At 38.9% G+C, this 15,899-nt stretch overlaps 1 protein-coding gene across 1 annotated transcript; it reads left to right on the top strand.

Annotated features, from left to right (window-relative positions):
• Positions 1-49: 49 nt before the first annotated feature.
• On the top strand, positions 50-15,787 carry LOC110045177 (GRAM domain-containing protein 4-like). Its single transcript, XM_020750771.2, has 19 exons — positions 50-619; positions 1,684-1,819; positions 4,098-4,345; positions 4,844-4,920; positions 5,367-5,455; positions 5,828-5,853; positions 5,931-6,022; positions 6,347-6,438; positions 7,456-7,501; positions 8,086-8,157; positions 9,029-9,072; positions 9,343-9,452; positions 10,286-10,344; positions 11,188-11,286; positions 11,624-11,756; positions 12,011-12,098; positions 12,879-12,960; positions 13,382-13,450; positions 13,572-15,787. The coding sequence occupies exons 1-19, from the start codon at positions 166-168 to the stop codon at positions 13,665-13,667; spliced, it is 2,112 nt and encodes a 703-aa protein (XP_020606430.2). The 5' UTR covers positions 50-165; the 3' UTR covers positions 13,668-15,787.
• Positions 15,788-15,899: the final 112 nt, after the last annotated feature.

Below are 15,899 nucleotides of genomic sequence, written 5' to 3'. Positions count from 1 at the left end.
CTAAGACGAAATATAAATGCATCGACGACTCGCTTCACCCTGGCCGGGACTCTCGATTACTGTCCGTGGAGTGGAAGGACTTCACCTGGAACAAAACAAATTGGATAAATAGGCATGACGTAAACTTGAAAGTGTAGGGAACTAATTGAGTAGCTGTCGTCCAACATGCTTCGTTCTGCTTTTCGTGGAAAACAACCTGCTGATTCTTCTGCTAAAGACGAAAAACATGGGAAAAGTGCGCACGGAAAATCACACTTTTTCTTTCACCGCGATGGGGAAGGCCACGCTGGGGATGCTAACAAGAATGATCATGAAAATTCAAACGCATTGAGCGAAGAAAGCGTTGGTTACAGTACAGTCGACGGGGAATTAACCGTAGATTTTCATCACGAATTTCTGGAATCCGCCCAAAGTAGCAGCTCTGATAAAGAAAGTGTCAATGGAGAAGAAAGCATGTCAAAGTCTTTGTCGCCGGAGAATGGCGCGAAGCCAGATCATGATCAAAAGATTAAAGCGAAGAGAGGCAGTTTTTCGAGCTCTGAAAGACAGATTTATGAAATGCAGCTTGCTCAGCTTCAAGAACAACTTGTTAACATAATGATAGACAACCAAGAAATGAGTAAGTTTTAACCATCCGGGTCCCAGGAGGGGCTGTGAGGAAGGCGTTATGGGGAGGTGGGAGGGTTTTATTTGGAATTTCTGGGTAAACGCACTCTGCTTGCCCAAGTTGTTACATTTTTTGGAAAAATGTTAAATGCAGAAAACCCTGCCACTTGAGTTAAATTCATTCATGTTCATTTCTCGTTCTTTAAAAATATGTGTGCAATGCAAATGGATTGAGAGCAACAGTGGCAGGGTATTATGCAGTTGCTCCCAAATTTTGCGTAGTTCTACTTGAATGGTTAATTTATTTGTATTTTTATTCCAATTTTTTTTTTTTTTATTAGCTTGGAAAGTATTTCTGATATAAACCAATTTACTGGCATTTAAAGGTCTGCACACACAAGGGGATTAGTCCCTGTAACTAGTCCCCTGAAGACTTTACATAAAGGGATTGGTTGCAGGGTCCTGTCCCATGAACAGTTCACACAAAGCATTTTGAGGACCAAGTCAGAGGGACTTGTCCCAAAAATTCAAACCAGTTTGAATTTGTGGGACTAGTCGCAAGGACCAAATTTTAGTCCCTGCGACTAGATTTTGTGGCAAAATGGCTAGTTCACATGCTGGGACTTGTCCCTGTGACTTGTTGCGACTAGTCCCCTCGTGTGTGCAGACCTTAAACATTTTCAGTGAAGTCAAGCTTGAAAAAGACCAAAGGTCAAAAGAGATTAAATATTACTTATTAACCTAGTGTGAGGTCTTTACAGGAAAATCTTAAACTGAGTGATAGCGAGGTCATTATGGCAAGGCCGAGGTTTGAGATTTTCTTGTAAAGACCAAATGTTTGAGGTTATTAAATTGTTTATTATATGGCCTCTTGCCTTGTTTTTGCATGCCTGTAAAGGCCGACGGGCATTACGTGAGAATAATGTCCTAGAATTAGCCAATCAGAGCATGGCTGATATCTGCTGTAAACAGAAGCCATGTAACAAACAAGGATATTGCTGATATTGGGTGCAAGACCAACAGACACAAATCATCAGTGTACACCAATCTCTAGGGTTGATATTTGCACATTTTTAGGTGTGAAGCTGGAAAAGCTGAAGGCCGTTGATGTCGATAAACTTCAAAAAGAACTCCATGAGGAAAAGGCAAGAAATCATGAACTAAAAGAAAAGCTAAAACATAAGCAGAAGTCGTCAAGCTCAAAGCTTCAAAGGTATATCAGTTTAACTATTAACAATAATTGTTATTAATAAATCATTAACTTGTTATATATTAAGTCCAGAAAAGGATCATCATCTAACTTACCACACTTAAATGTTCAATGTCAGTATTAAGTAATTGATAAACAATTGAAAACTGGACATTTTCGGATCAGGGCTTGACACTAACAGTAGCCAACTAGCCACAGACTAGTAGAAATTTAGTTTTGGCTAGTAGGTTGTTGATTTCCACAAGCCACTTTGGCTAGTCAACAAAATGAAATTGGCTGAACTAGTTTCTGTCTCCTTCAAGGAAGACAAACACAAAATTTACACTTTTCTCAGAAACTATATGTAGGTGAGAATTTCACTGTGGACATATCATGGTACCGGGCATGTGCTGTTCAGCACATACATGTATACAAATTTAAATTTGTTTACTTTTCACTGGGTGGTACGTAAACAGGGAACTGAAAATGTTACTTTTGTTGAGGGAAACATTTGACAAACAAGACAGCATTTTCTGAAAGCACACATCAATGCTCTTTTTTGTTATGAAATTTTTTTCATGTGCAAAATAATGCAGAACTGTAAAGGGATAACATTTCATTTAGTGTAACAATACATGGGTGATTTGTTGTTGTATGCATACTTACAAACTTACCACTACAGAAATAATTTGATGAGAAAGGTTTATGTCCTTCAACATTTAAACCAGCCATTTTTAGCATTTGAATTTTGCCAACAACATTTTATAGTATTGTTCAAATAGTTGTTTTGGTTTTGAAACATTTCTACGGTGCCTGTCTGTAAAGAAGTCTCGACAGTTTTTACAGTGACATCCTGGGGGTCTTGATATTTTTCCAAGAAGTCTCAGAAAAAAACAGAGTCCTGAAAGTCTTTTCGGGAATAAGTAAGTATCGAATAAGTAAGTATCGGGAACATAACATATTATGTCACTGTTGACATATAATACCGCCACTGTGTTTTTGTTATTTTTGAAGTTATTGTACGATAGAGTCAGTTTACTAAATTCAAAGACATGTTTAAGTAACAATGCCAAGGAAATAAATTTTGTATTACAGTGGAACCCCGTTAATATGACCACCTTCGGGCCATGGAAAATTGGTCATATTAATGGGGTGGTCATATTAAAAGGGTTCTTTAAATAGGAAAATTACTGACTGAGCGTTTTTTTTGGGCCAGAATAAAGTGGCTGCAATAACGAGGTGGTCGTATTAATGGGGTGGTCGTAAGGCAGGGTTTCATTGTACTCAAAAACGCGAAGTTAAAGTGATTCAAAATACAATTTTTTTTGCAAAATCACTGAATTTAAGTGTTGTGAAATATGCGCACCCCCAAATTGCGAAATAAATGTGTTGCAAACATTTCATGCAATAAGGTAGCCAACCACAATGCTTGGCTAGTAAAAGAAGGTTTTGGCTAGTAACGTCTAAGTTATCACTAGCCACTAGGCTAGTAAGTTGAAAAGTTAGTGTCGAGCCCTGCAAATGATACTTGAAAATAACCTTAAAACATAATGTCTACATGTACATGTACTATGTTGAAGCCTATAAAGATTCACTAAAAACATAAACATTGCAGCAAATCAAGAGAAGTCTTGCTAAATGACATGAGTTAATTTGCTGTGAGAATGCCAGAACAAAGCTACTGGTGGATTGTAAACCCTGGTGAAAATCTTTCAAGGACCCTCAGATCATATGTACTAAAGGCATCCGTGGTTGAGTCTGGATTGATGCCTTCAATCGATCCTTGATTGACAATCCATTGACTTCTCACCTGACACTCGATCGACATCTAAATTGATACTCGGTCAACATCTAGATTGATACTTGGTCAACATCTTGATAGATACTTGATTGGCTCTTGATTGGCTCTTCTTTGGTTGGCACTAGATCAACACTCAATCAACATCTCGATTGATATCAATCAATACTCGATTGACAACTGGTCAGTCGATAGTTGGCAGAGTGTCGACCAACCCATTTGTATTGATCAGCACTTGATGGCGTGTCTGATTGACTGTCGACCAAGATGTTGATTGAGTGTTGACAAGTATTGATGGTCTTGATCTTGATTGAGATGTTGATCCACGGTATTGATCAACACTTGACTGCAGATGCCTTTAGTATGTACTCTACATGATCCAGATCCTCAAGGTTCCTTGAGGAGATAAATAATAAACTTGGAAATAATGTTAGTTTATAGTAATGCCTCTTCACCTGTCTCGGCTTTATATGCATTCTGTTATATCTAACATCAATTTTTAAGAAAAAATGCAAGTAGAATGGACCCTAGACATGGTATGGTAGCAGACAGTTCAGATAGAGGGAGGGATGACTGGGTAGATCTTGGAAGAGATCAGGAAGAGTTACATTCATCACCAGCTTCATCACATGACACAAATGGTAATTACAATGGACCGGGAGCTTACACTCCAGAACACGAGGAAAGCTCTACTGACGTCCTGGATGGGTCTCATTCTGGACAAACAGAAGAACAGGCACCTTCTAGATCTGGTAAATAACAATTCAGAACTGCACATTGGAACAATAGATTACAGTAGACAATGCGTGCTTGAGCTCTGAAAGTGATGCAGAATCAAAATTTGATCAATCATGTAATGCCATAAATGTTAATGAAAGGTAATCAAAGTGATCTTACATTAACGAGCAGAATACCTACCAACCTCCCTCATTCCTGAGTACCCTAGATATATTAATACCAAATTTCCCTGTCTCCTGTAGTCCTGAGTTCTGGCCCTCTCTTTGTCATGCAATGTTATGCTATTGGGCTAGAGAGACAGAGAGAGAGAGAGAGAACCAGAACTGGACTACCTACAGACCCAGGTCTTCTGGTCATCTATGAAGGAATATGTTTGAAGTGTATGTAGTTCCCACTACTTGTGGCTCAATTTAGGTGATTTCACACTTGCTTACGGTTTATGGAAAATTACAGAATCTTAAATATGTAATAAATAACTTTGTAATAATATGTAATTAAATAACGTTTTAAAGGTGGTGAAGAAGAAAGTAACAGAGTACAGAGAGTCAAAACAAAGCTGGAAATGTGGAAAGTGCAAGCAGTAGATATGGTTTGTGGAAAATACTTCCGTCAAGTTTATCCTTCTTTCCCTCCCTCCTTCCCTTCCTTTCAATTCCTTCCCTTCATTCCTTCCTTCCTTCCTTCCATCTGTCGGTCTGTCAGGCTGTTTGTATTTTGGTCAGGCATCAGACTATCAGTCCATCAGTCCATTTGTCCATTCTTCCTTCCTTCTTTACCAACTTAACCTAATTTCTCCCCCTGTTCCCTACTCTGTACTTCCATTTATAACATCCTTCTTCAATGCTTCCTCTCTCCCTCCCTTTATTCCACCTTCGTCTCTCATAACCTAGCTTCCTTCCTTGATTTCTTCCACACATGATGTTCCTTGTTTCCCTTCTTCCCTCTATCTGTGTTTTTCTCTCATCTCCACCTCTTTTTCCTGTGATAAATATTACACTTCACTTACAAACTTAACTTTTTTAAATATTTTTTAAGCTTGTGGACAGACTGTGGGACTTTGTTAATGATGAGCCTGAAGCTACTGAGGAGGAGGATGGAGAAGGAGAACCTTTGGCTGTGAAAACGTAAGTTAGTATAAATAAACTGTAAATATCAACCCGAGGATATTTCCATCAAACTCACATTTATTTTTAGTGCTAACTAATAAACAACAAAGTATTGTCCAAGAATTAAAATAATTAATAGGAATAAATCTTAGAGGTAAAATTTAGTGAATAATCTGGCCCTTATTTGCAATATAACTACTAACAGTTTAACTGTTAACATTATTTTGACTAACTAAATAATAATTATTATAATTGTAACTTTTGACCCTAATCCTTGGGAACGTTTTGTTCAAAAAATTATTTTAAAACAATTTCCATCAAAATAATGTTGATAGCTTATCCATTAGCTGATCCCTCTGATACATGTAGCTTACATTTCCTTTTTTGCAGGTTGAAGGAAAACATCAACCGATTCAGTAAGTGGCCCCTTAAAAGCATTATTTACATCCTATTTAAAGACTACTACGTAACAACTTCTTCTCTTTCTCTGTAGGTGCAGGCATTAAGCCAATAACTGGTTTTATCAAGTCTGTTCGAAGGGTTTTCACCTGGTACAATCCAACAGCATCTTTCTTGATATTTTTGGTTAGTCATTTACAATGTTTATTGCTATGAGGAACATTTTCAGTACAGTACTTGAATACTTGCTCTTCTCTTAAGGAGCTTTGTTATGGAAGGTACATCTTGACAAATTCTGCCGAAGTTTTCAAGTTTTTCAATTTTAATCTGTCTCAATCTTGTTCCTTTATGCTTTAATATGATTTTTTTGGGTTGTCTTTCATAAATGTATAATTTCAGGTTATTTCTTGATTTGAAGGTATTTTGTGCATGCCCAATTGCTCACAGATAGCATGAGGTAGTTTCTTTAACAGTGATTAATGTAAGTAAACATTTTTGTCTATTTTGTAGGTGTACATGTACTGTGCTTGGCATGGCTATCTATTATTTTTGATTCTTATCGTCATGATTTGGAAGCTGTTTATGAATTATCTTCATGCAAAGTAAGTGTCATGTTTGCCATATCAATATTCTAACATGACTCTGAGGCTTTCAGGACAAACTTGTATATTTGGTGGTGTTTTCTTTGTATCCAAGTCCCTTTTGGGAATTGAGGGACAAGAGAAACTTAAAAGAAGTTGCAAATTTTTGTCCTGAAAGCCTCGGAGCCATGTTAGAACATTTTAATAATAAATATATCAAACATGGTCTGTTAGGTACTTAATTTGTATGACCATGCCATGTGCATGGGTGGATGGATTAATGGGTAGGTGGATAGAATAATCGCTGGACAAAAATCCTAAGATTGCACTATCATGGGCACCTGAAGGCAAGTGCAGAAGGAGATGACCTAGGGAGACTTGAGGGAGAAGCATATTTTATTTAAATAAAGAGAGACCTGTACCATAGATATTAGATCTTTTGGTATGTAGGGAGGCAGAGGTATTGCACCCAGAGACAGGTTGAGTGCTTGAGTGAGTGAGTGAGAACTTTATTAAAGTGTCAAAAACTTTATAGCCTGGAAATAATACACCATACTAACTAGGGGACACTGCTAAAAAAAACTATACTAATACTAATATTAATACAAATTTAAAAATAAATGACTTGAAGGGCATTATGTGCAGCATAGGACGCAGCCCTTACAGCCGGTGTCCATTAAGCGAGTTATATCCCTTTTGCGAATATAGTTTGTAAAAGCCTGCAGTGTCTTAGCTGATCTGTCAGCCATAGACAGTTTGTCTTGGAGGAGGAAGTTAAATGGTCTTACATTCTCCATAAGGAGTGAAGGAATCAGTGATGACAAAAAGTGATTTGCATTGGCAGCCAGTGGGGGGGGGGGGGGGGGGGGGTGGTGATAGATAGTTAGGTAGTTATATAGGTTAGTGTCCATTCATTTAGTCAATGGATGGACTTTAAGAACAATTTAATAGAACTGCTTGATTGAGTTAGCTTCCTCATTGAAATTATTCAACTAAGACGTTTTTTTCTCATTTTCCTTGTTTTGCTTTCTTCTTCAGAGGCATAGCAAAGCAGCTGGGATTTATAGAAAAAACAAAAGAAGAGGTACACGTTTTCAACAAGTGTCACAAATTATATATTTAATATAAGTGTAAATACAAAGTTAATAGTGAGAACTGAAAATAATGTTAAAACCTGTATTTTCATAGCTAATTCTGTGAATGTATGTGCAATTAGGGATTTACACTAGGCAAGATATTTATGCAAGCCTTGAAGCCCTGGCCAAACAAATGCAACATTTTAATGCAACATATCGCAAAATTGTTGGCCCAGCATTTGCAATCCCTGGCCAAACGATCACAACATTTCAATGCAACAAATTGCAACATTGTTGGCGCAACATGTTGCGCACGTTAGGCCACCCTGTTGTGATGTGTTGTGACATCTGTCAGTCAGTCAGTCAGTCAGTCCATCTGTCTGTCTGTCCTTCCGTCCCTCCATCCGTCAGTCAGTCAGTAAGTCCATCAGTCAGTCTGTCCGTCAGTCAGTCAGTTAGTACAACTGTCTAAACAATATAAGGTAATTCAAGAGGAATTAACTGAAGATCACATCAAATATTTTTTTCTATCCTCTCGATTTTGCTAGTACCAAATTACTTTCTTGGTGCCCAACTTTTATTTCCTTAACAGACAAATACTACCGAGGATCATAGTTGGTCAGATAAGTTCCAGTTGGTTTTACAAGTGGCAAGGAAAGTACAGGTGAGTCTGCAAAAACTGAATTCTCCCGACACTCTCCTTAATGATATGTACATTTCCTTCAATTATTTATGTTCAGAGAATTCAGTGATACAACCAGCAATAACATTCCTGAGACATGATCTCTTTCTTCTCACCTTTCTGCTTCACGACAGTAAGGCATTTAATAATTATTTTATAATTTTATATTGTAATGAGATATTTGATACTGATGTTCATAGCTCCTTTAAAGCAATCAAGGGTTCTAAAGTTGTAGAATGCTTCTTTATGGTCCTGTTACTGGGTTTCAGCAACTGGCAACTTGTTTAGGGGTTGACAATAACTTTTTGCACCACTTTCCACTTTGGAAAGTAGATTTCAAATTTTATTTTCTATCTCAAAACTTTACTTTCCAAAATGGAGTGCAGTATTATATTTATCCTACCCAGACATACTTGGCAGCTCTCGTGATCAATACTCTAATATGGCGGATCAGTAAATGTGAGAATGGTGTAAATTCGTCCTTTTGAAGACAGAAGGTCATTTTGGATGATTATTTTTATCATTTGATTATTTTTTATACATAAGTTTTTTACTTAAGCCTTTTAGCATATAAGTTACTTTCCAGCGTGGCCCAAAATTTACTTCCCACATCGGTAAGTATTTTGGTTCAATTTTGATTTTTTGACTTTCCAAGAAGTAAATTTGCTTTCCAATGGTAAGTGGGTAAGTGTTAGTGTCAAGCCCTGTCAGTTTTGTCAAATGCAGGCTAATACCAGTGGACAGAGGTTTCATTAATGTTTTAAGCAGGAGGACAACTGGTTTTCACAAGCAGGCAAACTATTGGAACTAAGCTTCTTTAGAAGAATTGCATTGATTTCATTTTCTCACCCAGAATACACTTGGAAAAATGGCAGACTCCCTGGAAAAAGTAAAGAGGTATTACTAAGTAGTTTTCTTATCATGTATGAATTCAGTTATTTGGTCAGTTTGATGACTTGAAGTCCGGTAAGCTCCTGTTTTTATTAATTTCTAATTGACCTTTTCTTAGCTGTCAAATACTACAGTGTTTTAAAATGAGGCGAAGTGTCCATTCAAAAGTGAATAACATTGATCATGTTGAAACTGAGGCAAAAATATTGCAGATTGTATGAAAAGCTAAAAGAGTCTGATGAAAAACTTTTGCCTGTGATATGTGTTTTATTCCAGCTTGTTAACTTGGCAGCATCCTGAAGCTACAAGGAAACTCTTCTCAGCTCTTTGCTTTGCTCTGTTAGCATCTTTAGGGTTCAGAGGACCAACACTATTCATGCTGATAGGTAACCTGCTGTTACACAATTGCACGTACATGTAGTAGTTAACTGATGCTCTGTGTGCTATGATCCGCAAGAAGTAGTTGAATTTTTTCTTGTACCAGCAAATCTCTCTGTCGAAGACTTAACTACTAGGATTCTCTAGGATGATTTTATCTTCTCTTCTCCCTTAATGCCCACTCTCCTACAGGCTCCAGTTGTTTTAAGGTTGGATAAGGCTATCCGCCGTATAAATTACTATCCACTGGTTAGTGTAGTTTGTTTTGCCAACACTTATCAACTGGATAGTGATTTACGGTACCTATCTATCCTTAGAACAACTGTCACAACTGGGTATTGGAGGATTCCCTATCCAGCTTCCATTGTCCTGAGCCAGCCTGTCTAGGTGTGTCCAAGTATACCCGATCATCTTGATATCCTTTTGAAGATCCCATCGCTAGGTATTTGTTGACCCTGTGGATTCCACCGGAGGACTGTCCGGGTGATGCTACATGTAGTAGCTGATCCAGCAATCTCCATCCTCATCAGAGAATTTCTTCTGTTAGGATATTGATGTCTTGGTCACCCAGCTTGTTTAGGATATGTTGCAACTTCAAGACTGTTTCTTTACAGGCTGTCCATAGACGCAGGTTTTTTTCTGCGATTTTCTTTTGTGTCTTTTCCCAAGCCCAACTCCCTTGCGTTTTGACTCGTTCATATCGCACGCGCCAGGTTTATAATATTTTCCAAAGCTTGCGATCTCAACGAACTCAAGACAAATTACAGGGTTTGTGGACAGACTAGAGAGAGTTATAGTTTGCAGTCATTCTATAATATTATTAATTTCTTTATCTCAACAGGCCTGTTTCTGGGAATTAAGTTGTTTATTGTCAATCCAATCTATCATCGCTTTCCAAAGGTAACATTTCTTTTTCCAATCACACATTGACAGGTATGATAACATTTATTATAATCCATCAAATATTTTCGCCAGCGCGCGATTGGTTTGAACGCGTCACGTGACTGAATATTTCCGTGTAAACCTGGGAACAGACTACGAGTAGTCCCTCTTTCGCTTAGTCCGTCGTGCGTGACGCGAAAGAAAAGCTGGAGGAAAAAATAGCCGCGCGAAATCCTGGATGCGAGGAGCTTCTCGCCCCCAGGATTTCGCGGTCGCTTTTCTTTCGCGTCACCCACGACGGACTAAGCGAAAGAGGGACTACTCGTAGTCTAAACTGGGAAATGTCCGAGTGATGTTCCCCAATTTTCAAAACCGGGCATGTTGCAAAAAGTATTGGAAGGACAATAAACACAATAGCCTCCATTTGGCGCGGAAATATGCTTGGATATTTGTACTTGGACATTATCTGTTCCTCAAAGCTCGCAGTTTTCCCTGAGCTACGCTCTCGGAAAACTGTTCGCTTCTCGGAACAGATAATGTCCGCGGACAAACATCCGAGCATACTTTCGGGTCTAATGGAGGCTATTGTTTATATATCCCCACCCTACCACTCTGGAACCTTGCCACAACCTTGTTCCCAAGGTCTCTCTTCTTCCCGGCTCTCTCCAAGGGGTCGGGAAGAAGAGAGTCCCTGGGAACGAGGTTTACCGTGCCATTGGCACAGTTGTTTCATTTTCCACTGACTAGACAGTAAGTTCACCCTCAAGTTGTACATGTATGCATGGCGCACTTGCAATTGAATGCCCTTGTTATTCAAAGTTTATTAAGTCCACTACTCTTATCTTACTCATTTTAAAATAGGTCAAGATGAGATACGACGGTACCGCGAAATTATGGAAAGAACTCCCCACAGATGCAGAACTGTCAGCCAGACAAACGGCAGCGGAGACCAATCAAGAGGTACTAAAGATAATCAAAAATTAAAGCCGTCACTATATTTTGGTTCGCCATAGCCTTCGTAATAAGCGTTCGCGTACTAAGAGTTTTTTCTGCCTTCTGGCCGCGTGCAAATTGGAGCGAGAGCTAAAGAAAATCGACGAAGCTCTCGTGCCAATTTGCGCGCGGCCATGCAGAATGCGGAAACGTTCTTCGTACGGGAACGCTTACTCTACATGCTGATGTGGCTTCCTCTCTAAATATTGTAATTTATACAGGCTAGGTTCGCCAAGAATTACCGTAACTTTTACATGTGAACTACCAGTTACAAATCGTGTAATACATGATCAACACTTTTCAGATGCTTCTACGCGCCTCCTCAGCGAGTTCTTTATCTTCACCAAGTTGCAGTTCATCAGAGCAGCACGGAAACAGTACCTCAAACCACGTGGCCGATAAATTCAAATTACCATCAAGTGAAACCATTTTACCAGGTGAATATATGTGCATGGTATCCTCGTTAAGAAATTCTTGTTCCCAGGGCAGCGCTACGGTCAGCGTCGAGAATCGCGATTCTTGCTACTAACCAAAAGAAGCGCGAACCCTGAGGTCGAGAATAGTGTTTAGAGAGACGTAAGGTCACGTGATACTCGTCCATTCTGATGACGTAGTTATTCAAAGATCCGTGTAGCGTCTCTGATAGGTGGTTGTAAATACAATATAATATTGTCCTTTCTTTTCTTTTCAGGATGGGAAGACGGCAAAAGATGTGCTTTAATGGATAAAGAGAAACCGCTCTCCAACGTCAAACACGGACGACTGTTTTTGACCCAGAGGTAACCAGTTTTTCTTTACGGTTCGGTCGGAGTTAGGGTGGCCTTCTAAGCAGACGTTCTTTGAACTCGTCACGCAATCTTTCTCCCCTTGGCGAGCCCAAAGAGCATCTGCGTTGGAGGCTAGAGATAGGGCAGCCTTTTACGCAGATACTCTGCCGGCTCGTCACACAACTTTCTCCCCGTGACGAGGCCAAAGAGCATCTGCGTTGGAGCCTAGAGATAGGGCAGCCTTCTACGCAGATACTCTGCGGGCTTGTCATGCATACTTTCCTCCACCTTGTACATCTAACTATATCTGTAATCTGCAAAGGATTTACCCATCACCGCAGATGTAAAAGAGAAATAAATAGATAGGAAATAAATGTAACTAAATCACTATTGAGATAAAAAAAAAGAAACGAGACTGGTCCTAAACGCCTCAACACTCGGTTGGTCTATCACTCCAGCAGGAAGTGAGTTCTACTCGGGTATAGTTCTTGTATAAAAACTGAATTTGTAGCTATTACTCGCAGGGGTTAAATGTGTGAATTTCGTGGGATCGTCACATGATCGTGAGTGATGAACTCTAATATCTCTTTCCCTTTTATGTAACAAATTCAAGTAAGCAGGTTGAGATAATGAAGAACGTGAACACATTTGGGAATGCGTCTTGATATGAGACACAGGAAATGCGTAAAATATTTTAACTCCCGGCTAGGGAATCCATGTTGTATTCAGTTAGAAAGCTTAAAAATCTTTTTTTCCCTTTATTTATTTGACATCTTTTGTCTTCTTCCTTAGCTATTTGTGCTTTGAGAAGACAAGATCTTCAAGCGGAAAGAGTATCGTTGTAAAACTTGATACGATTATCAGCATCAGTAAGGTGATCAAAATCTTCTTAGTTACCTACATTATGATAATATCATGTGTCTATACGACAATGAGAGAATCGAAAGTACGCATGGACGGACGTGCGAAGGCGCGAACGAATGTGCGAAAGAACCTGTGAAGGAATGAAGGTTCCAACGTACGAACAGACGAACGAAAGAAGGAACGAATGGACGGACGGACGGACGATCGCACACGCAAACAGACTTTCGCACGGACGGACGCACGCACAGACGAACGTACGAACATATGAATGACGAACGTACGAACATGCCAACCAACCTACCAATGCACATAACTTTCAATACACTAATAACAAACGAATACTCTGCTGTTTTACTCATACGCCTTCATATCTGTGTTACACTTTATTGTTGTGTTAACTAAAGTTTGATAAGTTTTTCTTTTGTTTTCAGGCGAAGCCTATTGGAATAATACCAGGAACAGGGATGGCATTAGAAATTCACGTCAGAGGAGTCGAAAAGGTACTAAGACAAGAAATTGGATTTTCCTTTTTTTGTTCAATTCTCGCGGCAATAGATAAGTTCGCAGCATATTTTCGTCCCACGGTTGTTATTCACTGATTTGAGTTGTACTATTTCCTAGCCGTATATTTTTGGAGGAATCATTGGCAGGGATGATGTATTTGAGAGCATCAAAGTGACAGGAAGAGCAGCAAATATACCATGGGCTTTAATGTGAAATGATGCTCAAATGAAGTAACTATAAATTAACTTTTAATATGTCACATACCTACGCCTTCATATACCTCCTAGCCTGCGTAGCTTGGCGGTTTAAGCAGTTTGAGCGCGAAGAAAGCGGTGAAGCCGCGAAAACGAGCGGCGAAGCCGCCAGGAGCCTGGGAGAGAAACAACCGCCAAGCTACACAGGCTATATACCTCCCGTCCTTGTTGCAACCAAAAAACGGTAAAAACTCAATGTAAAAAGGAAAATATTTAGCTAGCTAGTGGTGAGTTATATATTGAGATTTTAATAATGATCTGAGGTGCATATAACTTGTAAGGTATTTAAATAATTGATTAGAAACCCCTCTAGATTAATTTAGGTACTGAACTACTTGTCTCGCAGTTGAAAGAAAAACTGGATGTTGTATAATCAGGGCTTCTTTCACAAACGGTGACGGAGAATTAAAAGAAAAAAAATGAAATAAAGGGAACGATATAAATGCAGATCTCCGCAAATCGGTGGGTAACATTTGCTTTGTTGTAGTGAAAAAAATACCAACACTGAGGTTAGCCGACTTTTGCAGGCTTAATCATATAAATGTAATGTGCAAGTGAATATATGAAGGATTATATAAATGATATTGACATTCAGGGTTTTTTTTAACTTTCTTAGAGAGAGAAAAAGCAACGCTATAAAGATTTATTGTCTCTCAGTTAGTACGCGGGCTGTGATTGGTCAATTTGGCGGGTCGTACTCTCCTGTACGGCCCGCTAAAATTTAAAGTTTGTTTTGTTGCCAAACTGTTTCGTGATTTATCGATGGGTGTTCTTAACTTTTATAGCAAGTGAAAGTTTAAAACTTCCTTATACTCTGAATTATTTAATAAAGCGTGCTAACGACTTGAAAACAGTTTCAAACTGACTCGTTTTGCTTTCGAGGTGCGTCAGAAATTTGAAGCCTTTCCGAGTCCGCGTGAATAGAAATCGTTTCCGAACCCGTCAGACACACAATAGAGATATAATAAATATCTTACTAACCTCGTCTTCTCGGTCCGTACAGTAAGTTACGGATCCTCGTTTTTTCCTCTTCGATTTATGACCCGTGCGCTTCGCGCTTGGGCCATAAATGGAAGGGGAAAAAACTCGGTCCATAACTTACAGTACGAACCTCGAACTCGGTTAGTAAGAGGTATTTATACCATGCCATTGAAGATACAGCCAATCAGAATAAAGGAAAGCTGTTGTATATTCGACGGTATTACATCTAACCTTCCCATCATGCGCCGCGCGTATGTCGCATTGATTATGTTGGCCACTGTCTTTTCTATGGCATGGTATAAAATAGTTATGTAACGCTCTCTCGTGGTATACCATGAAGTATCCCACTTCTCACTTGTATTTTCTTGGTATAAGTGGTGTACACTCGCCAAGAGGTCCGCCTGTATACCGAGAAAACACAATTGCCTCGTGTGATATTTCACGGTATACCACTCGAAAGCGTTGCATAACTAGTATATATCAAAAGGTTGTCGTACGTATTTTGTGTAAGGTTTTGATATCTTTCTATACTACGATGCAACCGCTCTGTTTTTCTCTGCCGTTGAGCGCGCGAGAGACCGCGCGCGAAAGACTGCGCGAGTGAAACAGCGCGAGAGGAAAATCCTTCCGTGTACCAGTTTTTTCGCCCGTTTTCTTCCCGCTTTCTTCGGAGTCGCACTCAACAGCCTGAAAGAAAAGAAGGGCTGCTTATTGTCTTATATCTAATGAAAAATAACAAGGGAAAATTTTTCTCGCGACAAAAAACTTTAAGAGAATGTTACATTAAATGTTGCAGGAGTAAGTAACCTTTACCTACTAAACTAGCAACTAGTTCCAGACTCACACACCAGGTGTGGGAAAAACGAGCAAAAGCTGCCAAAATTAAACGTTATTAAAGCGCTTTTTTTGAAAACCACAGAAGAGACTAAGTAATTCCTTATTCATAACATGCCGAATTGAACATTTTTTCTAAATATTTAGTAAATTTTGGGAATATATTTATATTAGTTTTAAAAACAATGTGGCTATGTAAAAGATATTTTATATGGTGTAGAAGTTTCTTAGAAATTGAGAATTAAAGGTTTGAGAGAAACGTGACTGATATATATATATTTCCTCGAAGTCCACGACAGGAAGACAAACATGTGGGATGAGAGGATTACATGTAACTTCCCGTTTGATATATTGTCGTTTAAAATTAGGCTTCTTT

The sequence above is a fragment of the Orbicella faveolata genome, unplaced genomic scaffold (assembly GCF_042242905.1).
Source record: "Orbicella faveolata isolate gen_17 unplaced genomic scaffold, um_ofav_v1 contig_4, whole genome shotgun sequence".
NCBI classification, from domain to species: Eukaryota; Metazoa; Cnidaria; class Anthozoa; order Scleractinia; family Merulinidae; genus Orbicella; species Orbicella faveolata.
This window is presented reverse-complemented; position numbering and strand designations above follow the sequence as displayed.

Coding starts and splice junctions, on each gene's coding strand:
- LOC110045177 (XM_020750771.2), top strand. CDS start 166: ATGCTTCGTTCTGCTTTTCGTGGAAAACAACCTGCTGATTCTTCTGCT. Junction 620..1,683: donor GATAGACAACCAAGAAATGA/GTAAGTTTTAAC, acceptor GCACATTTTTAG/GTGTGAAGCTGGAAAAGCTG. Junction 12,961..13,381: donor CGATTATCAGCATCAGTAAG/GTGATCAAAATC, acceptor TTTTGTTTTCAG/GCGAAGCCTATTGGAATAAT.